A 27,679-nucleotide genomic window follows, 5' to 3' on the forward strand; every position below is an offset into this window, starting at 1 on the left:
GTATTATTCTTTCTTTTTGATGTTTCATGAGGAACAGAAAAAAATATGAACTGTATAAGTTTGTCATCCAAGCATGTGACCTGGAGCTCTCCCTCCCAGTGGCCCCTACATCTTCCCCCCTGCCCCAAAGAGGATTTCCCTTTCCCATTCCCATGGAAGGGTTGCCAAGGTTCATCACACCTAAATTTTGAATGCTCCATCTAGGAGACACTTGTGTGTGACCACAGGTAGCTCTCCCTCACAAAATAAGTCAAATGAAGGTATGTCCTTAGGGAAGCCAGAGAGGAGGGAGGATGTGTAGACACAGGTAGGTTGGTAGGTTTCTTGACATCACGGTCTGAGGATGTTCTCCCACAGGCAAGTGGAGGGGCCTCCTCTGAGGGATGTACTTGGGATCACACAGGTGATGAGGGGAGGAGCCTGAAACAGGAGTGAAATTTCCTAAGACTATTCAAACAAGTTGAGATAATCCAGGAAGTTATCAGATGCCTCCTTTAACTCTGTACATGCATTTATAGAGTACTGTGTACAATACATTATGGGAGTTCCTGGTATCAAAATATATCCTTTTGTGGAGCTGTGGTTGTAGCTCAGTGGTATAGCACTTGCCTAGTATGTGCAAAACACTGGGTTTGATACTTGGCACCACATAAAAATGAATAAATAAAAATAAAGGTATAAAAAATGTTGTATCTGTAATATATATATCCTATTGTAAAACTTTATATTAAGATACTATTTATCTAATTTGTTTATTGGATAAATATTTTAATGAATAAGATTTATTTAAAATAACAGACATGAAGTTAAATAGCAAATTTACTCAAGTACATAAATTGCTTATAGTAGTGAATTTCCATACATTTATTTACTCAGAAAAGTAACCCTCTCCCTCTTTAAAATGGCAGTAGAACTTATTGCCATTGCATCTAAAGGACTTTTTAAAATGTTTTAACTATAAGCTTATGTTATGTTAAATTTGCCTAATAATCTAATAATTATTTAACCCAGTTTGGGAACAACTTTAAAGATATGCCAAAAAAAAGTCACAATAATAAGCAAACTCCAAAACCCCAGACTTAATTTTGTATTCATCTTGACTACTGTTAATCTTAGAAAGAAAAGGAAGGAGGAGGAAGAAGAAATGTGAACACCCTTCAGTTGTAGAAAAGATATTAGGTTTTACAAGTAAACAGAAGTTCATCCAGTCACATGGAATTAAGAATCCAGATAGATAAAAGTAGTGAGCTCAAGATTTTCATCCCAGTTGAACTCAAGATTTTCACCACTTTAAACCCAGAGACAAAACATTATTAACAATTAGTGTTACACAAATTAAATCTATACCAATGAAAACCAACGATGCCATCTGCCCTTATATTCAGACTTCTTTAAAATGAGTTATAGGAATCTGAAATCATACTGTAAAAATTTGTTTTTAGTGAAATTAAGTTTTTGCTGTGAAACATTCATGCCCCTTGTAATCCAAAAGAGCAGTAAAGACAAACTGATTATTTTGATCACTCTGCTAAACTCAGACAATGTTTTCTGACAGTTTGAAAAACTACTAAAGTTGAACTTTTTACACAATTATTTAACATAGTCCGAACTTTAATTACCACTTTGAAATTAAACCTCCTATTTGCTTTAGTATTCTTGTTATCACTGCCACACTGAGTGTTTCAGAACAACAGGGCTTTCTTTGGATCACTATGCATTCTAATTCATTGCCAACTTTTACAGGACTTTTCCACATATACAAGAGATCTGAAGAAAATCCACATAACAACATAAAAAAAAATTTTTGAAAACAGTATTTTACCTCAAATAAGTTTTTGCTTATCAAGAAACCATAAATTAGAAAATATATTTATAGTACATAGAAAGGCTATGAAAAGTCTTCAGAACACAAATAGTTGGACTAATGGTAGGAAGAGATTTTTTTTTCAGTTCTGATACAAACTCCCCAAGGTTTTTGCAGAATGAGATTACTCTTCCCCTCCACAGAAAAACAGGAGCACTCCTCATACCCAAAAGGTGCATGTTGGTCAGTTGCAGTCAAGGATTCCAAGGCATCAGTGACAATCACAATAAGCTGGTAATTTTCAAGGGTTGTCACCATCCACACTCGGTAAAACCTGTAGCCGCAAGCTGAAAGGTTGTGGAGTCCTTACAGCCCTTGTCAGAAGACTGGACACTACGAATGTCCAAACCCTGCTTCCAAGATGCTCTTTGCAATAACACTTAGAAATGAGCTCACTGCCAAGTAAGCCTATTAACAAATGAAATGCTCATGGAGGAGAGCAACCAAACATTCCTTAAATCGGAATAGATCTTGACTTCCTTACCTTAATACTAGGAAGCATAGTAGCTTTGTTTTTGTTTTTGTTTTTTATAAGGGGGTACTGAAGTTTGTTCAACAGCAGCAGGCCCTGCTCAGCCCCCTACTCCATGGGGAATTAACCGTCACATTCCAGCCCTGTCATCAGAACAATGAAAGGTGAATGTTGTGCAAAACAGCTTGGGACCACTAACTGATGATGTCATTCCTCCCTTATATGGTTCATTATTGTGCAGATTTACTTTGGTCTGTGAGAAGGGGTGGAGCTGCCCTGGACTTGAAGGGAAAGGCAGCGATTAAGAAGCCGGCAAGTGAACGGGAATTATGTTCCACACTGAGGAAAATGCACTGGGGAGAGGGGTGAAGTTGGAGAGGAAGAATGAGATAAAGAAAAGATATGCATAAAATGTCAAATGGGCCTCACTCCTGATTTTTCAAACTAGCTAAACTCTTGTCCAGTTCTATTCAGCACACACTGCAATTTAAATAGGGATCCCACTAGAGCCTCATTGGATTCAGCTACAGGGCAGAATTCATGTTTCCACTAACTTGCCTGTGCATTTGTGTATATCTAAATGAAAACACTACAGTGTGGACCACAGAATGCCAAATACCTTAGTTTAAAGATCATTTAAAAATGGTTTTGCCTGAATTTTTTCCCCTAAAAGTGACTTTTAAGTGGGGAAAAAAACCAACCAACCGATACTCTCCATACAAACAAAATGGGTGAATATGTTCAGCCAAATTTCAGTAAGTATCCATGTCATCATTCCTGCAGGATGTTTTCAAAATCTTCTAGCACCTTTAGTTTTCTCTCTTCTTCTTTTTCTCCTCCCACCCTTTATTTTCTTCCCTCTTTTCTTCCTTACCTCCTGAGTGATAAATTCAGTCCAAAAGCCATTAGGTAAATTAAAAGATCCAGCATAATTATTCCTAGCCCATATAGACAGAATATGTATAATACATACATTATGAAATTCCACTTTCATTACAAAGTTAAAATATTAGTCTAGATAACTTTAAAGCTAATAAAATTGTGTACAGTGCATTTTTAAGCCCCCAAATATCTTTTATATTACATAAATAGAAGCTGCTGGGTTATGGCATAGAAAAGAACATGAAGAAAAAATAAGTTTGAGATCAAAATCATTGTTTTCCCTACATTCCTTCACTCATTTTTCCCTTTTGCTCAATCATGCCATCATGCCTTTTTTTTTTTTGGCAGTACTGAGCATTGAAGCCAGCCTCTAAGCTACATCTCCCCAAGCTTTTTGATTTTTTTTTTTTCCTTTTTTTCTTCTTGAGATAGTGGCACACTAAATTGCCCAGGCTGGCCTCCAACATCAGATCCTCTTGTCTTACACTCCCTGAGTGGCTGGAATTACAGGTGTATATCACTGCAACTGGCTTCTGACTTCTTAATAGCATAAACTGAGTATTTCAAGATTGCAGTACTGAATAAATGTATTTTGATTATTGTCATTTTGATAAAAGGTTACATACAGCAATTTTCATGGATAAGGTAAAATTACTGATACTAATCAGTTCATTGTTTTATTTAACATGGATGGGAAGACTGAAATTGAACACAAAAGAAGAATCTCCACCATGGCCTGATGTATGCAAAGCTGCACTGGTGTTGGGAGAGAGTGGGATCTTGGTCATTGATGGCTGAATCTGGGTGTGGCAACTCCTTAGTAGATAACTGGGGGTATCTTTTAGAACTCTTCTGGCTTCAGTTTACTCAACTGCATAAAAAGGAAATGGATTTTAATTTGCAGACTTGTTATGAGAATTAAATAAAATAAATAAAGGCCACAGAGTCAAACATAAAGTGGGTCCACAACAAATAATAATATTTTTATTCACAGTTTGTTAATTTTGATGATAGCATTTTGCAAAAGTACAAATTAATGTTCTAATTTTGACATAGACAATATAAATCCTTATGATAAAGAGGAAATTAAGGGGTTAGGATTGATTACAATGCAAATGAAGTCTTGCATTCAGTTTGCTTCTGATAATTCAAACTTGAGTTATGGTCCCAGGGAGGCATTGATTATGTTCAAAAACCATATAAAATCAATACTTAGAGATAAATGATAATAGCAAGAGGAAATGTTTTATTACCTTTGAAAAATTTTTTTAAAAAATACCATGAATGTCAATCAGACTTGTTTTTCCTCCCTGTTTAATACCACTAAACAACTACATTTGAGATTAATTTAAACCCCCATTAAAGCTCACTTAAAATGGTCATATTTATCATAATGAATTAACATTCTCTAGTTAACTGACAAATTAGGAGCCTATTGGAAACTAGAAGAAATATTTAAATGGTAAAAAAAAAAAATAGGCTTCTCTAGAGTCACAGTATCTAGAAAATGTCCTACTATTAGACTCTGAGGGGAAGGAATCACATTTTCTGTGTCTTTCTATATTCAGGAAGTACGTTTCATTCATTCATTCAACAAATTTTTAACTGGTTGTCCACTGAGAACCAGGGACTGTCTTGGGCACTGGGGATATGGAGTAAATAAGATAGACAAGGTTCCTGTGCTGATGGTGATAAGCACCCTAGAGAAAGAGGCAGTGTTGTTCAAAGGGAATGACTATGGGCAGGGGGCTTGCTCTATAGAGACTTTCCTCTAAGCAGTGAAAAGTGAGGCTACAGGGTCAGAATGAACAAGCCATGCCAAGAATAGAGGCCAGAGACTCCAGAAAGGCTGCTCCAGGAACATTGCTCCAGGTCCAGGCCTCGATTTATTTAGCCCCAAAACTTAGAAGATTCCATCCCCTAATCTAACCAGAAACATAGCCACTACAGTGGTCCTCTCTTATTTGCATGTTCGCTTTCTATGGTTTCAGTTACCAGTGATCAGCTACAGTCCAAAAATATTAAATAGAAAATTAGAAAAATCCATATATTTTAAATAACATTGTTAGAGTGTATCATAATTATAATTGTTCTATTTATTTTAGTTATTGTTGTTAATATCTTACTGTGCCTAATTTATAAATAAAACTTTATCAAAGGTATGTGTATATACATATGCTGTGTGTGGCTTTATGCATCCACTGGGGATTTTTGGAACCAATCCCTTATGGATAAAAGCTATATATTACTGTGTCACTGAACTTTCATGCAAGGAATTTGTGGTTGTTTCTATGAGACAAAGAACAAGCATAAATGTACTGCTTGCTAAAAACTGTACGGGTGGCAAAATTTAGTTAGAGATTTGTTTTCATTGGGACATATTATTTGTTATGAGTTGCTAATATTTTCAATAAGATCTGACAACTGGAACCAGAAAAGTTGACTTGGCCTGATTTACCACACGATGGTAAGGAATTGGATTTTATCCTGACAGTAATATGAGTAATATGTAGAGAATGTACTTGGGAACAGGGAAGACAAGAGTGGAAACAATACAAAGAAGCTATTGTAGTGCCCAGCCAAGCAATGTGAGAGGAACTTAGATAAGACTTTACCTTGCCACTAGGACAGTGGCAATGATTTGGAAGAAAATTGGATAAAGTACAAATTTTAATTTGGAAATGGAATCAATACAACTCATTGGTGGTTATATTTGTAAAGTGAAGAATGAAAGAAGAACTAAGGATTACGAGGATTTTAATTTGAGTAACTAGGTGAAAGTACTTTTAACAAAAATAGCCATATTGGGAGAAATAGATTTAGAGGAAGTAACCAAGAGTTCCATTATTAAGTTTCAGAAGCCTATTAAAAATCCAAATGGGCTGGACTAGTATGGACATTTACTCCATTATAATTTACTTAGTGAGTTAAATAAAATTTTTCTTGTGAGGAGAATTAGTAAAATTTTTTCCTTTGAATTATATACAACCAATAGAGCCTCTCCCTTCTTAAGCTTTTTTGTATATATTAACTGAAATGCATTAATGTTATATAATGCATGTGGTTAGTGTTATTGTAATTATGGGGTCCCCAGCTAAATCCTATGACCACTGTGAGCCAAGATCTTCTAAGAGCAATCATAACTTTAGAGCACCGGATCTTAGAAATAGTATCCATCTAGTTGCCATTGAGCATAATGACCTGACCAAGTGACTTAAAACCAAGTGTTCTTAGAATTGTTCCTTATTGAAACTGATCATGTAATGGGAGGTGGGGTAGAAGAAGGAGGAGAAGGAGGAGGAAGAAGAAGAGGAGGAGGAAGAAGAGGAAGAGGAGGAGATTCTTAGCATATGGCAAGCAGGAAATATCTCAGTGTGTGGGCGTCACTGGGCTTGCCAATTCATTGTGCTTTCATCTCAGGAGACACTTCGTGCAGCAGAGGAAGTTGTTCTCCAGAAGACTGAGGAGTGGATGAACAGGGTGGGTGTCAGTGGAGGGAATAGAGTGAGCAGGCAGGAAGATCATCAAAGGACAGACTAGAAGTGCTGCACTTGAGTTCCTTAGTTGGGATGGGTGTGTTCTTCAGGATCTCTCCCTGGAGGCCTGGGATAGTAAATAAATCTGGGCAGTAGTTCTGCACACAATTATGCCTCCTTCCTTGGGAGAAATAGCATCCAAATCTTCTAGTATGTTACAGATCTAGGAGAGGTCAGATAAATCTGAGAGCATTAGAAACCTAAACAAACAGAAAGAATTGGAAGAGGGGACGGTGAGTGTAGATACTGGGATGAAATTAGAACACTTTACAGATTAGAATATAAGATTTGGTGACTTTGTGATGAATGATAAAAATTAAGCAGACTGCAGTATTCCTCCCTTCTAAATAGCACATGGGATATGCAGCAGCCATAGTCCAGTATTTCTAGTTTTCTTTATACTTCAGGTCATATATATGTGCTTTCTTAGGCATTTGAGAATAAATACATAAAATAACTCTCAATGAGTTCTTATAGGATATTAGGAGCTATGTAGAAATTAAAAAGAAAATCCTTAAGGTACAGCATTTCTGAACTCAGTAAGAATGAGTGAAGATTAAATAAATTTGCAGCTGAAGCTCACATTCAGCCCCTGAATATTATTTGAGTAGTTTCTTGGCTAAGAGTTCACATCCAAGAGCTGAATATGTTATGCATTGAGCATGAAAGACCCAACTTTTGATTAATCTTTTCTGTTCAAACTTTTCACCACATGAAGTACTTTCCAAACACAAGCATTCTTGGAAAAAGAGTGCACACATGGTCAAGAAGCCAGAGAGGAGCAACCTCCAAACACTGAAAACACCACCTTCCCAAGGTCCAGCTCCCTTTCTGGAGTCCAGGATTTGTAATGCTAATCTGAATACCTTCTTCTACCCTGGAAAAAAAGTAAAAATATAAAAGTAATGTACTTGTTCACTCTGGTATTAAGAGACAACACATTTTCCCAGCACTTTCCTTCCTTAACTCTTTCTTGGTGTATGGATTTGTGCAAAAATGTTTATCTGGGATTGAATCCAGAGTTAAATTAGTATAGAATAGGTAAATTGTATAGAATAGGTAATTAGTATAGAATAGGTAAATTGGATCAGATTGAGAAAATGGAGGCCGATGTGAGTCTGGGAAGTTGGAAACTGCCCCTGGGAGATTAGAGCCCTTTGACACTACTCCCCCCCCCCCCCACCAAAAAAAAAAAAAAAGGTTGTTAATGAAGCAACTCCAGAGCAGTGTTGCCAATCAACACCCCAGGGCAGCCACTCCCATCCCAGCTAGCATTCCACCTAGGCCCTTCCAGCCTACCTGCTTACCCCCTGGCCATACCACAGACATCCCCTAATCACTATGCAGGATGAAGGGAGAAGTATGAAGGAGAACAAGGGAAACTTTAGATGTATAAAAGGGACAGGACTTCCTCATCCCATGGATTCTGCCTTTGAGTGCCCTTCTTCCACCTAGGAGATGTCTGTTTTACTATCCTTTAATAAAGCTTCTTACTTTCTACTCTACAATTGCCTTGGCATGCTTCTCTGGTGTTATACTTCAACATTTGAGGAAGCAGGTCACTGGCAGTATCAGTATTTATGTGGTGACAAATAGTTGCCAATTTAGAATAGCATTCCCAAAGTTTTTCATTTTGGAGAATAATCTCACATCACCTTTTAATATTTGATTTTGTCTACAGTGTTGAAACATGCTATTAACTCAATTAAAAACTCAATCCAATTAGATTAGAATTTGGGGAACAAAAACTCCCACTCAGTTGCTGAAAATTTTCATCTTTAAATCAGTTGTTTTTGCAACTTGGATTCATTGTTCTCTCTGGAATTTATATACCTTTGATAATGCTTCAGTTTGTTAAAAAACAAAAACTCTATTGGAAACTTTGGGTTTGCATTTTTTGACATAAAGAATATCTGTTCAGAATTGTTCAATTGCCTGGCATTATAATTGTCTGAAGTACAGTGATCCTATAGAAGTATGGATAGATCAGAAAACATTGAAAAAGAAAATCTATCACTACAAAGTCCTGTTATTCACTGCCTTTGTGTTTGTCACATGGCTAGACTCTGAGGCTATAATTACTGACCGAAAATGTGTTTGTTAAAGTACCATTCTAGCTGGATTGTTTCCTATTTCCTGATAATTTTCATTGTGTGTTTCTTAAAACTTGTCATCTATGCTGGGGCTGTAGCTCATTGGTAGAGTGCCTGCCTTGCACGTGTGGGTTCTATCCTCAGCACCACATAAAAATAAATAAAGATATTGTGTCCAACTACAATTTAAAAAACATTAAATAACAAAACAAAAAAACTGTCATCTGCTTAAGTTCTTTAGGGCTGATTAACAGTGAAAAATAGGCCTGAGCTTAGATTTGCATATATTTACAGTATCACATGATAGTCTAATTTTTTATCCAAAAATTATAAGGTAAATCCATAATAGATTTTTCTAAATGTGTGAATTTATATCTGGATTTCAATCACTAAATAGTATGCAGAACTTCTGTGAAAAATACATGCAGTTAAATCCTTCAATTTGTAACAGCCTTCAGAAGAGGTTTTTTTTTTTTTTCTTTTCTTCTGCTTTTAAAGCAGTTTGTTTTTTCTACAGCTGTTGGGAAGAGAAAGTTATTCTCCATGTTATTCTAATAAGCCAGTCCAAACTGTGATTAATATATTTTTCTTTTAAAGATACAAAGTGTCTCCTGTCACTTCTTTTTAATTTATTAAATTTTTAATACAGGAAGTTATAGAAATAAAGCAGTAAATTTATGACCTCGGCAAAATTACTGTAGGAGTTTTTCTTCCAAAGGATGCTTATAGTTACTACATATTTTACTTCTCATAAAATTTTATGTGGCTAAAAATCTCAGTATTGCTTTTTTGTAGAAAGTAAGTCATCATTTTTTAGCTACATATTTAAAAATTATGTTTTACTTCTCAAATATAATTTTTTATTACATAGGATTAAGCTGTCCTTCGGAAACTTAAAAAGTAAATGTTTTATTTTCCCCTGACATAAACCAAAACTGTTAGAGGATGGTTCTTCTGAAATGGTAGAAACCAGATCAGGCCAGAGGAAAATGATCCTAAGTAAAATATGGTCAGTTATTCCCCATGTTTATAAATAAATTATCTCAGTATACATAAAAATGACTATAATAATGGCCATTACTAAGGGATCCAACTTTTCCAATTGACTTGGAATTCCATCTTTAAAATATATTAAATTTCTATATGTACTATAATCTATCTCTAGGAATTCTATCAGCTCCATTGATCTATTTATGTACCAGTAACATTTCAAAACATTAGCCTTAAAATAAATTTTTCTTTCATGTAGAAAACTTTTCTACTGTTTTTTTCCCCCAAATTTTAACTATTTTGTGGGGGTGGTCTTCATACTGGAAATTGAACTCAGGTGCACTAGAACATTGAGCCACATCTCCAACCCTATTTTGTATTTTATTTAGACATAGGGTCTCACTGAATTACTTAGCACCTCGCTTTTGCTGAGGCAGACTGAACTTGCAATCCTCCTGCCTCAGCCTCCAGAGCCAGGATTACAGGCATGCACCACGGCACCCTGCTAACTATTCTTACTTGTGTGGTTTTTATGTGAACTTTAGAACCACTGCATTTAGTTCCCATAATTAAAAAAGAGTTTTTAGGACCACATTAAATTTGGTATCTTTATTAGAATTACATTAAATTTACAAATATAGGGAGACTTGACATCTTTATAATGTTAAGTCCTAGCACGTAGTAAGTTTCCATGGCTCTAAGTCTTTTTCATGTCTCTAGATAAAATTCAAGATGTTTCTTTATGTAGATTTTTCACATTCTTAAGTTTATTACTAGATAATTCATTTCTAATTTAGTATAATTTTATCATGTGGAAATATAAAAACTTGATTTTTGAATATTGATTTTATGTAGATTTTTAACTTGCCACCTTACTTTATTGACCTCACTAAATGTTTCAGTTTTATTGAGTCTACCCACAATTAAATTTAAAAAACAGTTGCTCCCAAACAAACAGAGCTTACTTTTCCTATATTTTGCATTGTTTTCAAAATGTCTGAGTTGTGATTTAGTGAAAGTTAATATAGTTGTTCTCCAAGTGTTTAGTACACAAGTGGGCAGAAGGAATCACTGTTGGGCATCATATGCTATGCCTTGTGGAAGGGACTTTTTTATATTCATTATATCATGAACATAACTCATGATATAGGTGCTCAGTTATTCCCATTCAACAGAAGAAAAAAACAACAAAACAAGAATCAGAGAGGTCAGATAACTTATTTGAGGTCACAGATCAGTAAGTAGCAGGTCAGGATTTGAATTCACAGCTATTTAGTTCCAAATGAAATGCAGAAGACTAAGAAAATGACTATCTCTAGGTTATAGATTTTGAGGAATCTGGCATCATGTAGCTAGAATACCCCAGGGAAGGAGGTGACTGAAGTTCAGGAGATACTGGTAAGCATCATCAGTACTCTAAAATCAGCCACAATGCCACATCATTTCTCCTCAGCTCAAATATGGATTATGTTACTAATGAAGGGAATACTAATTGCAGGCCTTAAACTCTTTTGTGAAATACAATTATTTAAAATTTTTTTATTTCTTATACATAATTTCTATTATGGGGTCCCATTCCATCAGAGGATAGAAACTTTACCTTAGTTCTGGGTAAGCTCACTCAAGTCAGGTTTCCCTTATTAAATTTGGAGACTCTTCTGGCAAGTCATGGTCTTCTAAGTAATTCTAGGGCTTCAATAATTTCTGGAACCATTTGGAAGGTGGGTGGGAGATGATGTGGTAATCGTCTGTCCCTATTGACATCCTCTTGGGATGCACACTGTGGTCTCTGCTCTCATTTGTCAATTTGTTCAGGTTATAGAGTCAAGCTGGCCTCAGAGACCCAGATGATCCTGCTACCCTGATTTCAGATTTCTAGCTTTCAAAACTATGAGAAAATAAATACCTGTTGTTTACATCACACAACTATAGGACAGTATTTGTTATGGCAGTTCAGCACACTAAGACACTCTTGGGCTTCACCTAATAATCCCTTTTGTCTCAAATTTTCCATACCAAATCTCTCTGAAATTTGTATTAATCTTTGCCTCATTCCACCCTCCAAAGCTCAGAACAAAACTTTTTGTTTTTGTTTGTTTGTTTTCTTGGTGCTGGGGTTTGAAGCCAGACCCTGAAGGATGCTAAGTAAATGCTCTATCACTGAGATACATGCCCAGCCCATAGCCTTCTTTTGAAATACCCACTCCCATGACATAGTTATCCTTGTTTCCTTGATTTTTTTCCTCTCAGGGAAGAATCTTATCGAAATGGAAATAAAGAGGAGTAATAAACAAAATTTGGATACACTTGATTACATATTCCTTCTAATGCTATTCCTAGATCCTTGCTTCTGAAATCCAAAAGACAAGATCTTGACTTCTCTTTTTTCCAACTCTTTCCCTTGAGGAAGTGGTTACTCTCTTGATTGACTGCTCAAAAGGGGACAAGTAACAGAAACTAGTAGGTTAAAAGACCCAATTAATATCACTGTACAGCAAATTTTTATAACTGAGAATAGGTAAATAATAATGTCAAAGCTACAGCAATTATTATAATTGTATCACTTAGTCTCTGAGGCTGTAAGGAATACAGTCACCTAGGTTGCCTAAGATGAGAGTTCTTAGAAAGAATACACCTATAAGTGAATTAATATGGAAAATTGCCTCTATAGCCAAACAGGCCCAGGGAGAACTATGATACTATTCATTATTATTTATCATATACCTAAAATACCAGTAACTCAACAACAATGCTAGTAATCCAATGCTTGTCATCTTCTCAGAAATTGGATGTCCACTGTAATCCTAGTCCTGGAGTAACTATTACTGACACTTCGAGTTTTTATGTTTTGGTGGATTTCTCCCATCTTGGATTCTTGTTTTTTTTTCTTTCTATCTATCTCATATGCCTCAAGAGTGTGCCACAATGGGTTAGTGGGTCACTATAAAATAGAACACATTATTTGGCAAAGTTGTCATGGTAGGTACCTCATAGGCCCCAGTTTCTCTTGTGTTTAAGCTATTAAAGGTTTCAAACTAGCCACTTTAGAGACAACATGGCCAAGAGATGAGTTTGTTCACTACGTATTGTTTTATACATTTGAGAAATGTTGAAACACTGGAATATTTTAATAAAATTGGTCTGTCTTTTGCCCAAAAAATCAGGGTAGCAACACTGAGCCCACAATGTAAAATGGGGTCAGTCATCATCAGGTGACTTAATATTTTCCCTGGTAGTCAAAGCATGCTCTCTCCAGTCAAGCAGTCCCTACCACTCATGCCAAGTGTGCTAAAGAGCTGGATCTGCTTCATTCCATTACTGCCTGGTTCTAAAGGCACTTGAGTTAGAGACCACAAATTATCCATCTAACTGGCTGTGACCATCATTTACATAGTCACATGACAAGAAGAATAAGAACTCTGTGGAAATAACTTTTTCTAAATTTCCCAGAAGAGACCTCATCAGTGAATCAGGAACTTAAGAGTTCCAGAATCTATCTGATAATATCTTGAAAACTTTCTGGAAGAGAATAATTCTCTCAGTGATAGGTTCAGATCTAGAGAGACTACACCAACCTCACCACTTGCCACTACAGGGTTCTCTTTCATTATTGCTCATGTTTAAATTCTAATATTAATTATTATTCTTGCTTTTCCTAGGATTTTGGCACAATTAAGGGGATCAAATACTAAGTATCCGATAATTCTTACATGGTTTGTTAAAATCTGAAAGAGTAAATTGTGTTTCTTGCCCACTTTTCTCTCAAGTCTACTTTTTCAATGTTTTTCAATTTTCTTGTGGCCAGTTTTCTCCTCCCACCCTCTCCCCTTTGTATGATGTTAGCTCCTTCCTGGTCCAAGTCCTTTGCATTTGGTGGTGGTGGTGATGGTATGTTATAAAAGTCAAATATGTTGAATATAATTAATTAAAACTCAGCCAGGTTAAGCCTAAAATCAGGAAAATGTTGTCACTATCTTAATCTAGAGTAAAATGCAGTCATAGCTGACATTTATATTTAAACATAGCCCAATAATTGGCTCTGAAGCTGGAGGTACAGATTTCACTCAGGTCACAACACTACAAGATCTCGAATCATCAAAAATGATTTAACCCAATTTTGTGGATTAAAATTTTTTAAAAGAAAGGAAAATGCATTTGAGAAATATTTCTGTAGCATTAAAATAAGTTAATTCATAGCATAACCCTTAATTAATCAAAAACTTTCATTAATTGGGTAGCCCATTTTATAAGGCATCCTTTTAAAAGTTATGTTAGTCTTAGCTCTAAGGCTGCTGGTTCAATGATTTTGGGAATGAGGGTGCTATGAAGCCTGGGAGAAAGATCACATCTACAGCATTTTTGTACAGGTGGAATCTAATGAAATGAACCTCAAAAGGCATTTTTAATGATCTCTTTCATATTCATTCCAGAGGGCACCTTGTTAAGAATGAGTGACAACATGCTCCTAACTTCACCCTACTGATAATATTTTGGATTTTTAAGAGGATCAAATCCTCTAACCTCAATGTCCCAGTCCTCTTGAGATGCTATCTTTTTGAGTCACTCTTATTGCTTGGTCCCTTCAAGTAAGATGTAACATCTCTTACACCATCCCACAGCCATCTCATCCCCACAAACATATATCTACCTAAGCTGTGCCCTGAAAGTAATATATCATCACCTCTGAGTCCTTTATTTTCATCACATTTTCCAACAGTAAGTGGAATTTTCATATCACAAGGATAAGAGGAATTCAGAGGTGGAGTTTGATCCTGCATAATCAAAATCAACTATAAAATAAATTAAGGCTAGTTCATTGAACCTCTGAACTCTAATTTCTATCCTTCCTTAAAAATCATCCCTCCAGTAGGTGATATCTCATGACCAAGTTAAGTTTGTGAATTCAATGTGCGGTCTAAGTCACTGGCTAGCTTTTCTAAGTCACCTTTCTTTCATCATGCATTGAGGAAAGGGGGTTCATTTTATTAAGAAAGTAAGAACTTGGAAGCAGAATAAGTTATTTTTCAAACCTTGATTCTGCTAATTAACTATTGGCAAGAGACCTTGGTGGAAAGATTTTTTTTTTTTTTTAAAGAGAGAGAGGAGAATTTTTTATTTATTGTTTTTTTTTTTAGTTTTCGGCCGACACAACATCTTTGTTTGTATGTGATGCTGAGGATCAAACCCAGGCCGCACGCATGCCAGGCGAGCGTGCTACCGCTTGAGCCATATCCCCAGCCTGGTGGAAAGATCTTAATCTCTGTTTCCTATCTGCTAATGGAGATAACAATTACACATAGTTTTGCAAGAATTAAAATGAGATTCATGCTAGTTTATCAGGGAGGTCAATAAAATTAAGTCTGCTACTGAACAGCCTTTAGCAGAGTGCTAAGAACAGAGAAGAGGGCTCTTCTTTTTTTTTTTTTGCTGATATGTTCCACTCGTTGATTACTTTCTGCTTCATAATACTTAGACATTTACATAGCATCAGCCATCTTTTTCAGTAGAGTGCTTCCTTGTGATCTGAGCTACCAGTGAGAAAAGTCAATTTTGTCAACATGTTTTAGAGATAAGGCAACTAAATCTAAGAAACTTGAAGATATTGTACCAGGAAAGGAGATGTGAATTTTTTTCTATAAAGTAGATTAAGAATTTTTCTGAAAGGGAGACTATTAGAGAAGAAGAATGGGACCAGGGGTAGGGGAGAGGGAAAAATAAGGAAGGGTAATGTGAGAGTGGATATGATCAAAGCATGTTATATGCATATACAAAAATGCCACAAGAAACACATAATTCTGTATAATTAATATGTACTAACAGAAATAAAAGATCTTTCTGAAGATTCCAGTCTCCTAAATCAAGTTTTCAGAAATAATAGATCTGAGTGGACATTTCCATTTGTAGGAAAACTAGTACACACTCTCCCATGGATCACCAGGCAAATGCTGAACACCCCTTCACATTGACATGAAGGAAAATACCAATTCAGGACATGAAGGCTTCCCCTGCACTCAAGCTCCTGCTTCTACAGCCTGGGCTTCACAGGTTAAAGGATTTCTCTTGGGATGCTGATTTGTGCTTTTAAAGAATGAACTTATACTTGGAAGTCTTGCTGCAAGATTATATGATGATGTCATTATTTATGTAGTCCCAGCTGAGCCTATAAAATCCAAAAGCTTTACAATCTATATTTACAGTGATAGATTTAGACAGCATTTCCCCCACATCATTTACACACACACACACACACACACACACACACACTTCTTTAAGTCTCAGACTGCTTTTTGATGTAACTGTGTTTTCTCTATTTTGACATTCTTGGAGCAGCCCTAGTGAAGCTTAAGATTAAAATCACAAGTCTGCAGCTCAGACAGGGAATAAAGTACAAACCCTGAAGGTGATCTCATGTGTTCAGAATTATACTTCAAACAACTTCACTTGAAATGTAGCATTTAGACAAGGAGCTTTCTTTACCCAATCTTAATTAAAACAATGAAAGACATTTTCATCTTTATTATTAACAATGCTAATTAAACCAATACATTTTTATGTATTTGGGCTGTGACTATTTGTAAAAATAAATATCTAATGATAATGGCTTATGATCACAGTCTGTTCACTTTAGAATAAAGGAAACCAGGAACAACATAGTACACATATTAGTTGTATAATCTGTAGCACAAGATGAGTTTATCAACTATTAAAAAAGTGAAAAATAATTTCTGCGTTTATTATTTTTAGATTGCAATAGGGTAAGGTCAGGGGCAATAGCAAGTAGTTTAGGGGAGCTTCATTTAGCTCCCCATAAGCATCATCAGCCTCCCAGCATAACTACCAAAAATAAAATGCAATGTAACTGAGACTCTGTATATACATACTATGCAAAAGCAGCTTCAAAACAAGTCCCCAAGCTGCTCCTTCTAATAGACTGCTAACTGAAGATTTTCCCTTGACTGTCTAGAACCATTTGCTTACGTAGGGGCCTATAACTTCACAAAAAAAGTCACTCTGCCTTTTAAGATTAGGTGTCAGTTTGGATGTAACATGGAGCGGAGGAACCTACACACAGAAAAGGAACATAAACAATCCATTTTTGCACAAGATACTTTTTGCACAAAAGGACTAGATAGTGTCCTGCACTGTGTGATCTTGGTTAAGCTATGTAATTGTCTCGCCTCAATGCTCCCACCTGGAGACTGAGGGACTTAAAAGGGCTGGTCTCAGAAGCCTTTTGCATACTCAGAGCCTAGGATTCCTGGTTTCATCAAATATCTGAATCTGGATTGTTAATCCACACCTACCTCTGATGTTGTGCCTGGGTCCCTTTTTGCCATCTTTAACCATTTTCCTAGAAAAAGTGAGAAACCCTGACAGAACAGGACAAGTACGGAAAAAGAAGCTTAGATACTCCTGAGTGGGGAAGAAGTCCCCTGTTCAGTGGGTGTCCCCCACCTTTTTTTGCCATGTCAAAAAGCAGTCTAGAGTGGAGACAGAATCTGCAGAGTCGCAGAGGGGGGAGCTGATGAGTAATAGGGAGAATCCCACTTAGGCTTATCTCAAGCTCCACTTTCTTCCTTTACTCATGCTCACAGTAGAAATAAAGGGTAATGTTTCTCCTGGGAAGTCCTTGGCTCTGTTTTGTTTGTTTGTTTCCCCCCACAAAAAGGTTTTCGGGAGAAGAGGAAGGGGCGCAAAGCAAAGATGCAAACAAAGGACTTGGGACTCGATACAAAAGGACTCCCACTTGTGCACAGAAATGCCACTTCTTGACTAGCTGCAGATCAGCTTCCCCTGCAGGTGCTGCAGTCGGGTAGCGTCTGGAAGCGCTGAGGCCGGGGGCTGCGGCCGCCGCTGTCCTCATTGGACGCTAGGTAGGAGCTCCTCAGTGACTTTGGCCCATGGGAAAGCAAGCCTCGAGGTCAGCATCCTGCCAGCTCCTATAAGTAGATCTAATTATGACCGCTTACTTCAAAAAGAGGATTTAACCCAAAGCAGATTTAGCAGGGCAGTTTCCAAAGGGCAGCAGGAACCCCAGGCATGACCTTTGAGAAAATCCTAAAAGCTTCGCTGCCCGGGAACTTGGCGAGCCAGTGACCATAAACGCCTCAGAGAATTTCAGAGACGCCAACCTGTTATCAGGGTCCTAGTGGGGGCGTTTAATTTAGAACAAAGTGTCAGAGTGTACCCGTGGCGTATGTGCTGGAGCTGAGTCGGTATTGAGCTGAGAAAAAAAAAAAAATTGACACCCTAATAAAAAGCACTAAATTAAACTTTAATGTGTTTAGGAAGCTAAATAAGAGACAAAGATCTTTTAGTGACTATTTGCCTAAAACGTGAAAGTTTGGGAACATATTCCAGTGGTACCGATTAAAGTTTCAAAAGCTTATTAAAGTCATTTTTAAAGAAAAGTTTACTTGGACTTGTGCTACTTTCAACATAGCACTTTGCTCGGAAGTGGTTTTGTTGTTCTGATGAAATTGAATAACTCCAAAAAAGGTAAAGGAATTTTTCATCTAAAGTTAACCAACATTAGGTTAGTAAATAAATATTTCTGACATAGATTCATCACATAATAAATATGAAAAGAAATATGGTGAACTATAAAACTATTTTGTGTCATTATTTCGGTTGCTCTTACAGAGTGCACACACACAAAGGAAAACAAAACAGAAAGAAAAAGAAACAGCTCCCATAAATATTCACTGCATCCACACACTTCCATTAAACCAACTCTGTGAGTGAACTGGTGCCACCTCAGATTTTATCTTAGGTGGGAAACTATGGAAAAGACAAGATGTAGTTTTAAATCAGATAGTTTACAAAGTGATCAAAAATGATTCACACAGATACTCTTTAGCAGTATTTGATTTCAAATGTTTAAAAAAGTCAATATCATATAAGTTCCTACTTAATTTTTTTTTTTTTTAGTTGTAGATGGACACAACACTTTATTTTAATTTTTTTATGTGGTGCTGAGGATGAAACCCAGTGCCTCATGCATGCTAGGTAAGCACTCTAACACTGAGCCACAACCCCAGCCCAAGTTCCTACTTTTTTTTACTTGACCACATTCCAACACAGGTTATATAACCAGATGATTATTGTGTATTTAATTAATATTGTCTTTAGAACCTTGTTTGCCATAGCCTGGGGTTGGAAACTTCTCAGACATTGAGGTGGCGAGTTTATTCTCACTGGCTACACAAATATGTCAAATCAGATCATCAATTTGTTCAAACACATAACTACTAAACCTTAGCTTGTAAGAGCTTAAGGGAAGCACAAAAAATCTTAAATTAGGGATATAAAATGTAACACTTCAGCCGTTGTTCTCTTTTACATTTCACCTTCCCCAAGGGATGTGCCCAATACAACAATAAGTAAATATTACCAATAACTTAAAAAATTTTTAAACACAACATGCTTTGCTTTATTCTTTATTTACTCTTACTGTGGTAGCTTTTTCTGATATGTAAAATATTCTGCAAAAATCAAATCTTTTCCTTCATATCCAAATAAATAATAAAGCTGGAATAGAAAAAGCTATTCCCTAGTGGCTCTAAATTTGCAAGCCCTCTCAACACAGATGCAAGCAGGCTTGTTGTTGATTTCAAAGATGGTGAATGTCACAGACATAACCATTCAGCTGAGGGAAAGAAGAAAGGACTTGATTGCAAAGGTTTTTCAATTTGGAATCTCTGCTTCATGTGTGTCAATTTTTGGTTTGAGAAAACTAAATGCTTACAAGAACAGTCATGGAGACTCAACACACTATTTTTTTTTGCTTTGTTTTTACATAAAGTTTTATAAAGTATGCAACCAATAGAAAGTTAATCAGTTAGTTCTAGTCATTATCTAAATATTAATATTTTCTACGTTGGTAATAAGAATGAATAGGATTAGGTTAAAGCATTTGCCTTCCTGAAAAATGGTGTGGTTTGTTGTTGTTGTTGTTGTTGTTTGTTTGTTTGTTTTTTCAATAGAAGGCAATTTACAGGAAGGTTTTTCAAATAGAAATACTTCATTGATCAAGCTCAAATGTAAGCTCTCTGGGTTTCTTTCTGGCTTTATGGTTTTAAGGGTTTTAGCACCCTTGTGGGAATGTGGCACCCTATTTTCATGCACCTCCAAACATATTCATGTAAACTGTCACACTCTTTATGGTAACAAACCATTCAGAAATTGGAATTTAGAACCTTGTTTGCTATGGCCATAGCTTGAGGTTGGACACCCAGAGACCTATCCATAGTGCCACCACTTGGAAGCCTGACCTCTGATGGGAGGGATGGATAGGGCAGCAGGCCTCCAGATGTGACTGGCAGTATGTGTGCACATTACCTCTCCCGCTCCTGCTCCAGCAAGTTGGTGAAATCGTCGCTTTTGTTCATGTAGTCAGTGTGTTTGTGCTTCTCGTTCTCCAACTCGTACACAGTACGCCTGTGACACTTCTCTGCCAGCAGCAGTTGCTCTAGCATGCGCCGGTAGGTTTCTTTCTGCTTTTCCTCAAGTCTGTCCAGCTGAGTAGGCAAAGGTGGGAAAGATATTTTATTTTACTTGCATATGACTCTAAATAATTGGCTTAAATTGGTCTAGTGATTTATTACCTGAAGGAGAAAACATCAAATGTGGTATTCTCTGCCATTTCCCCCATTCCATCATTTTCTCTGTGTCAACTGACTACATCAACTAGCCATGATAATGCTGCATTTTAACTTCTGTCCTTCTGGCCCTTTTTCTGTAAATACATGTATGGTCCCTAAACTTGCAGGAGAACGAACTCTTCCACGGTTTTAATGAGATAGCCAAAATCCTGTACTTGAAAAAAAAAAAAAAGGTGGATCACATCCCTCCTGATCTCAAAAAAAAAAAAAAAAATTAACATCTCAGCATGTACATGTGCCAAACTTCTCCTTTGGGAAGTAATTATCATTGTCGCAATCTTATTTTAAGGCTTGCAGCTATATGCATTTCTAGGAAAAGTATATTAAGGATCAAAGTCTTCTTATTTTAAGAGACACTAAATATAAGGAGGATTTTAGAACTTGTAGAGAGTATGTATCTCTAAAATCATTTTTTTTCACAATTCAAAAACTTTATTTACTAAAAAGAATATTTGAATATATATCATTTTCATTATGTATCATTTAATTATTTAAGGTTTCACATTACAGAGAATATTAATAATGATTTTTCTCATATTAATAATGATTTTTGTGATTATCATTTTAAGATTAGATCAAAATAAAAGCAGTCTTAAATATTATCAATTTTTTTCCCTTTTTCTCTGAACAGAGTGTAAGATCTTTAAAGAATCATGCCTTGATCATCTTTTTAGTCTCTAGAGCTTAGCACAGTGTCTAGAACAAATTAGGTGTTCAGTAAATGTTTGTTAAATCTTACAATATTGATAGTTTCCTGTTGTACTCACTCTCTGCCCCATCTGTTTTTGTTTGGTATTGGAATTAAACCCAGAGGCTCTTTACCACTGAGTTAAATCCCCGGTCCTTTTTTTTTTTTTAATAATTTTTTATATAGAGACAGTTGGCCTCAAACTTTGATCTTCCTGCCTGAGCCTCCTGAGTCTGGAATTACAGGGATGTGTCACCGTGCCAAGCTTGCTCTCTCTTAAACTCTATATAGATCAGGATTTCTCAAGTTTGGCACTGCTGAAGCTAGGTCATTTATTGTGGGGTTGTGCACTGGAGGATGTTTAATAGTATCGCCACCATGTGATGCCCTGTATATTAGAGGATGTTTAGCAGCACAACTTTGGCCTATCTACTAGATGCTAGTAGCACCATCTCCAGCTGTGATGATCAAACTATCCTGACATTGTCAACTGTCTCCTGGAAGGAGAAATCCACCAGCTTACTGCATCCCAGTTAAAACAAATGATCTAGTTTAAATCCATTCTCAGTCTCAAAATTGACTTCCTAAAACCCACTATCTCACAGGTTATCAACACCAGAGCCTTCTTTCTTAGTTTTCTATGTTTGCCCTTCAGTTATAAAAAGGATTTGTGATTCTTTCTGCAGTTGCATTTTATATTTATTGTGAATGAATCATTTCTGGAACCCCAAATAAAAAAGAGCTGCCCCCATCATCCTCAGTAACTTCTTTCCAGATCTCCACAACTTTTGCTTAGGAGCAAGTGACCCAATGGAACTAGTGGAGAAATCATGTTAACTGGTAGCTAATAAATATAAAATCAGTAGAATTTGACAAATTACACGTTTATATCTTCTGACAAATTTTTGTAGCCTTAGAGGGACAGTCTATACCATTAGAATAGTTCTTGTTTATGAACTATTCTAAGGACTTTTTCAACTTCCTACATGTTCCTTCTCACCAAATTTTATAGAACTTGTCAAGCACTGCTGAATTATCATTATCATCAGAAATGGGGAAGGAGGACTGGGATGTGGCTCAGTGGTAGAGTGCTTGCCCTGCATGTGCAAGGCCCCGGGCATGATCCTCATTATCACACACACAATGTGGGGAGAATTACTTATTCTTCTTTTTGATCCTTTTATTATAAAATAGGATTCTCCATCTTTGAATATGAAAAGCAGCTTCTGACTATTTTTTAATACTCTCTGCCATACTTCCCAAGGAAGGAGGAGTGACTTATTGAAGGTTATATTTGGAATAGGAAACTGTGCATGTACAGCTCAGTCTTTCATTTATTTTTTATTCTGTCTGCCATAGGATGACATGACATGCTCTAAAGGCCCCAACTTTTCCCTAGGATCTCTCAATCCATTCAAGGAAATGTGGAGAGGAAAATGGTGGCATTGTTAATTAGATGGTTGAAAGAGAAATCCAAAGAGGCAGTGGTTGCATGGACATCTAGAAAAAAACAGCATATGAAAATATCAAGTGTTCAGGGGCAGCCTTACTTAGCTTCAACATATTCTGTCCACTGGGCCTTTGAGACTGGCTGTTCACAGTAGCCTTAGTCCACAGCTAGACCACTGGAGTAGGTTGCTGGGATATCAGTGGATAATGCTCACCTCACCCACAGTAGCACAATTTGACCCAACCATGATTACATCACCAGGAAAACAGTCTTTTTGTCTCTTAATGCATAATTGCTGGGGAATTGGGTTGCATAGTATGCTTTTGAGGCAGAACTGTGGACCCAGACTTTAGAATTCAGAGGCAGTAAATTCTTCCCCTATAAAGCATTAGTGTGAGGATCTAGCTTTTAATTTTAAATTCTGCATGTAAGAACTTAACATAGGTAGCAATACAGCATCTGTGCCAGATGCTATTTCTTGTTATTTTGTCTGGAAACATATCAAGCTCCTAAAAGAGAACTGAGATGGCCTATTCTCTTGGCTGTATATGAAGACTAATTCCCATAACTATAGACCCTATAGATTCATGAATCATATGTACCATGTATATGGCTTTTGGTTTTGAAGATCCAAGCTGTAGCTCAGCTTAGAGGAATGGCTTTGATTAATGAGCCGTGAAAGTGGAATGGGCACCTATTACTTTGGAAATACAGCTTCCACTTGGACAGAAGTGGAAAGAAAATTGAATTAGATCATCATAGAGCCAAAGGCCAAAAATTTACTAAGGAAAGAGTGTACCTGGAAGTCTTTTCCAAATGAATCAGATTGGCAGATTAGTGCAAAGACTTGAGATTGAGAACAATTTCAGTATGTGTTAGATAAAAGGATCACAGTTCAGGAAATGTTTTTGACTCTGTTACCTGAAGAGGGCTAAATGGAGAAGTACTAAGGAATCCAGGAAGAGAGAAATCAACTTAAAAGGAAATACAAGGTCTTAAAAATCAAACCAGATTTATACAAAAGGGAAATGGATCTAAGTGCAAAGATAGAGCCATAAAAAAAATCTTGGAGCTGGAAACTTATAAATTTTTTAAAAGTTTGAGCATATGAAATTGGTACTATGATAATTGTGTGTGTCCTAATGAACTCTTGGATTCCTTGGAAAAAAACAGAATATAGGGACTTAAGGATAAAATAATGCATCTTTGAAAATGCCAAGACAAGTCATTTTACTGAAGAGGAAAGCAAAAACAATTGAGTTTGAGTGGAACAAGAAATTAAATTAAAAGGAAAGAAACAAAAATCTTAATTTTTCTTGGAATTTTGCTCAAAAGAATTATGAATTTTAACATTCTGGACTTTGATTTATAAGGAAGTTCAGGGAGGTTTAATATTTTCTATTTAATTTCTCCCCAGACATTTGGCAAGGGAAAGAGATCCACCGCATTGTGTTCACACTTAGCCTTCGGTGAATTCAACTGGGGCCTAATTTGGTATGGAAATTACAATGAGCAGTGATTTTTTTTATTATTATTATTTTAAAATTTTTTTGGATTGAGATGCAACAAAGCTTCCAGGAACAAAAGCTAGACTACATGCTCATGGTCCCAGGAAACTAATGGAACAGTGATATATTGGAGTGCATGTTTGGAAGAAAGACTTATGTTTCTGGATAATAAGAACTTGATTGTTAATACTAAAGGATTAAGAGATCAAAAATCTGTACATAATGGGAAAAAAAAAACTTTTTCTTCTAGCATTCTATTTCTCTCACAATGCAGGACTTCATTTGTTAGTACTAGGAAGAGTAATTTCATCCTTCTCTCTTTCTACTTCCTCACTCACTTCTCCCCAAGAGAGAAATGACTCTCAGATTGCTGAAAGGAGAAAGGAACAAAGAAGTACACCCAGTTTAGCCGGTTCCAGGACAAATTACAAACTGGTCGTTTCTGCTGTGCTGCTCTGTCCAGAGGTAGGAATGCTGGTGTCAGGCCTACTTTCTTTTTTGGCGGGGAGGGGAGGTACTGGAGATTAAACTCAGGGCACTCAACCACTAAGCCACATCCCCAGTCCTGGTTTTTTTAAAGACAGGGTCTGACTGAATTGCTTAGCATATTGCTTTTTACTGAGGCTGACTTTGAATTTTCAATCCACCTGCCTCAGCCTCCAGAACCGCTGGGATTATAGGCATGCGCCACTGTGCCTGGCAGGCCTACTTTCTGAAGGTAGATTAGAAACTCTTCTCTTTGTGTACTATCCATAGAACTCAGTGGATAGGAGACAATGATTCTGCACATGTCTGCCTTGGAGACCTATCTCTTCCTTGCATGTACATCCAAAGCTCTTGGGAGAAAAAAATTAAGATGCTCAAATGAAACCATTTATTAAAGCTGAGTTATCCAATTCAAGTTACTATTATTATAAAATCAATGTATGTTTTTAACCTCTACTTGTCTTTTCCTCCCCAAATCCCTACTTAGAATCAGTTAAAGGGTATGAGCAATTATCATTCTCAAATCCTAGAAAATACTAATGGCTGATGTTTTTTGAGTACCCAGTACTGTGTCAGATGCTGTGCTAAGAGCTTTACAGTATTGCTCTGTTTAATCCTCACATCATCTCTATGAGGTGTGCACTGTGGTTTCTCCCACCTCACAGATAAAGGCTTAGGGCCAAGGATATAGCTCAGTTGGTAGAGTGCCTGCCTCGAATGCACAAGGCCCTGGGTTCAATTCCCAGCACCACAAAAAAAGAAAAAGAAAAAAAGACCCTGAGGCTTAAAGAGCACAATTGGCCAAGGTAAGGTCATATACAGCTAGTAAAGGTGCATCTCAAACATGGAAGTATATCCAACTTGTTGACTGTACTCCATCACATAATCATTTCTTAACAACTTTAGGAAAAATTGAGAATAGAGCTTCAGTTTGCTCTTGTTGAATAAATTAGAAAATTATGAAGCATCAATTTGTTTTGAATACTAACTAAAGAATATGTTGTCTCTCAGATCTGTCAAACTGAGCTGCTCTGAAGACTTGATAAAAGTCAAAAGTTAACTTTATAATAAGTTGCTTTAAACATTCAGTTTTGTGAGGTTTTTTTCATTCATCATGCTAATTGCATAGCCATTAATTCTTCACATGAATTTTCAGGAATCAGTGTGACTTGATTTGTAAACTGTGACCCTAATTTGGCATCAAACTTATACTACAATGTGAAAGTATTTTTAAAATATTATCTCATGGGTAATTAGTAATGATAGTCCATAGTTACTAACACAATCTTATTCACAAAAGTGATTAAATATAGCCCTACAGAATTATAATAAAAAATTGTTCTAAGAATTTCATTGGGAATTTGCCTCAATCATTGTATTTTAGGTACTCACATAAGACCTTTTTAATTATGACAGTCTTTAAGATACCCAAAAAACAATCTGGCTTTATAACCATAAATATTAATATAAAATCAATTTAGTTTTAGATTTCCAATTTGATGAGAATCCTGACAACTCAATGTTAAAGCTGACAAATATTTCAAATTTTTATACACATAATTTCTTAGAGAAGTAAAACAATAATATACTGTAAGAGCATGTAACTATTATACTCACACGGAAAATATACTTCAAGCTTTAAGCATATTTAAGTAAAAGCTTCTGAAATTCTTATCATTGAAGCTCACCAACTACAACCTTGAATTAATTATACTTTACTTGATATTAGTGTATCATAAAAATTTTTCTTTTGAAAGAAAATGCTCAAATATGTAAATAGAAAAATGGGAAGATATGCCTCTGAGTTTTCTTTCTAGGGGACTTGGTATCATATTTTTACCTCTGAGATGGGTTTCTCATAGACATCTTCTCCTATGGACTTCTCCTGAGCAAGGATGGCATCTCGGTGCAGGATCCGAAGCACTTTCTCTGGTTCTGCAGATCCGTAGTGAGCCTCCAGAACCTCAGGCTTGGTTTTCTCAGTCTTCAACATATGGATCACATCTTCTCTGGCCTACGGTAGAAAGTACAGCAAGGTCAGATGGTTGACAATGTAAATCATATAACAGGCTCACAAAATCAACATGGAGCTTATTGAATACATACCCACCTCTTCAGGGTTATTGGCAAATTAACTGGGTGTTCTGTTTTTTTTTTTTTTCCACCAAGAGCAGATTGGCAAGCAGATACTCTGCTTCAGGTTGCTAGGAAGCAGGCAAGCAGAAAGAGGGTTTGTGCTAATATTAACTACATAAAAATTGCTTGATTTAAGTAGCAATGATTTGAGAGAAGGGGCAGGGTTGGGCTGGTTTTGGTATAGATAACTTGTTTCAGTGTAAATGAGGTCAAAGACAAGCTAAAATCTTCTAGGTTTCTATTTATGCTCTAAGTGCAGTATTCAAATCCAGTTTATAGTAAAACCCTGCTCTCTTCATCCCATAACTCTGTGTTAATTAAAGCTAGCTATAACTTCATGTGAAATTAACAAACAGCCTTTATTAGTGATTTCTTTCTGTTCCTCATCAAGTAATTCCTTTTGCACAGAAGTACATGGTTGAGTATTCACTCCATGCTGGGCTGGGCTTTTTCCATCTAATGCATTCATGCTGAAAGTGAGATATTATTCTTTGAATATCCAGACTACCCACAGATGAGTTGGGTTTGGTAGGGTCATGGTTATTCTTTTGGTTTCTTAGCACAACGTTAAATGAAGCTTTCGAGAAAACCATGTAATTGTAGGTTTTATATGATATTATCTTTGGTCCCTATCCCATAATGCAAATGCATCTGGATATATTTTGTACTGGTTAGCTGTGATGATATTGCTAGTCATGATGTAGCTGACATTTGCTGAATGTACTTCCATCTGGGCCTTGGCTCACTTGGAACTGTTTTTCCAGTAATGGTGATGGGTAAGTATCTGACTTCATTCCAACTTGTACTAAAGACCAAACTGAGAGTTTCAGTCTGTGACAATGGAATAGAGTTTTCCCTGTATTAATGCTAACTATGGATTTGAGTCTTTAAAAATGGATCATTATTATGG

General features: G+C 36.4%; 1 protein-coding gene across 6 annotated transcripts in view; it reads right to left on the bottom strand.

Moving 5' to 3' along the window:
- Positions 1–27,679, bottom strand: part of Filip1 (filamin A interacting protein 1) — a 174,086-nt gene that overhangs the window by 27,488 nt on the left and 118,919 nt on the right. For all 6 annotated transcript variants that reach the window (XM_046430427.2, XM_058574527.1, XM_058574526.1 and 3 more), the window contains 2 exons: positions 26,474–26,647; positions 20,179–20,357 (listed from right to left, as the gene is read on the bottom strand). In XM_046430427.2, the coding sequence (XP_046286383.1) occupies positions 20,179–20,357; positions 26,474–26,647 (353 nt within the window). The remainder of the gene's footprint in view (positions 1–20,178; positions 20,358–26,473; positions 26,648–27,679) is intronic.

Source organism: Marmota monax, unplaced genomic scaffold, assembly GCF_021218885.2.
Source record: "Marmota monax isolate L192 unplaced genomic scaffold, Marmota_monax_Labrador192_F-V1.1 WCK01_AAM20220418_F8-fsc00227, whole genome shotgun sequence".
In the NCBI taxonomy this organism is placed as follows: domain Eukaryota; kingdom Metazoa; phylum Chordata; class Mammalia; order Rodentia; family Sciuridae; genus Marmota; species Marmota monax.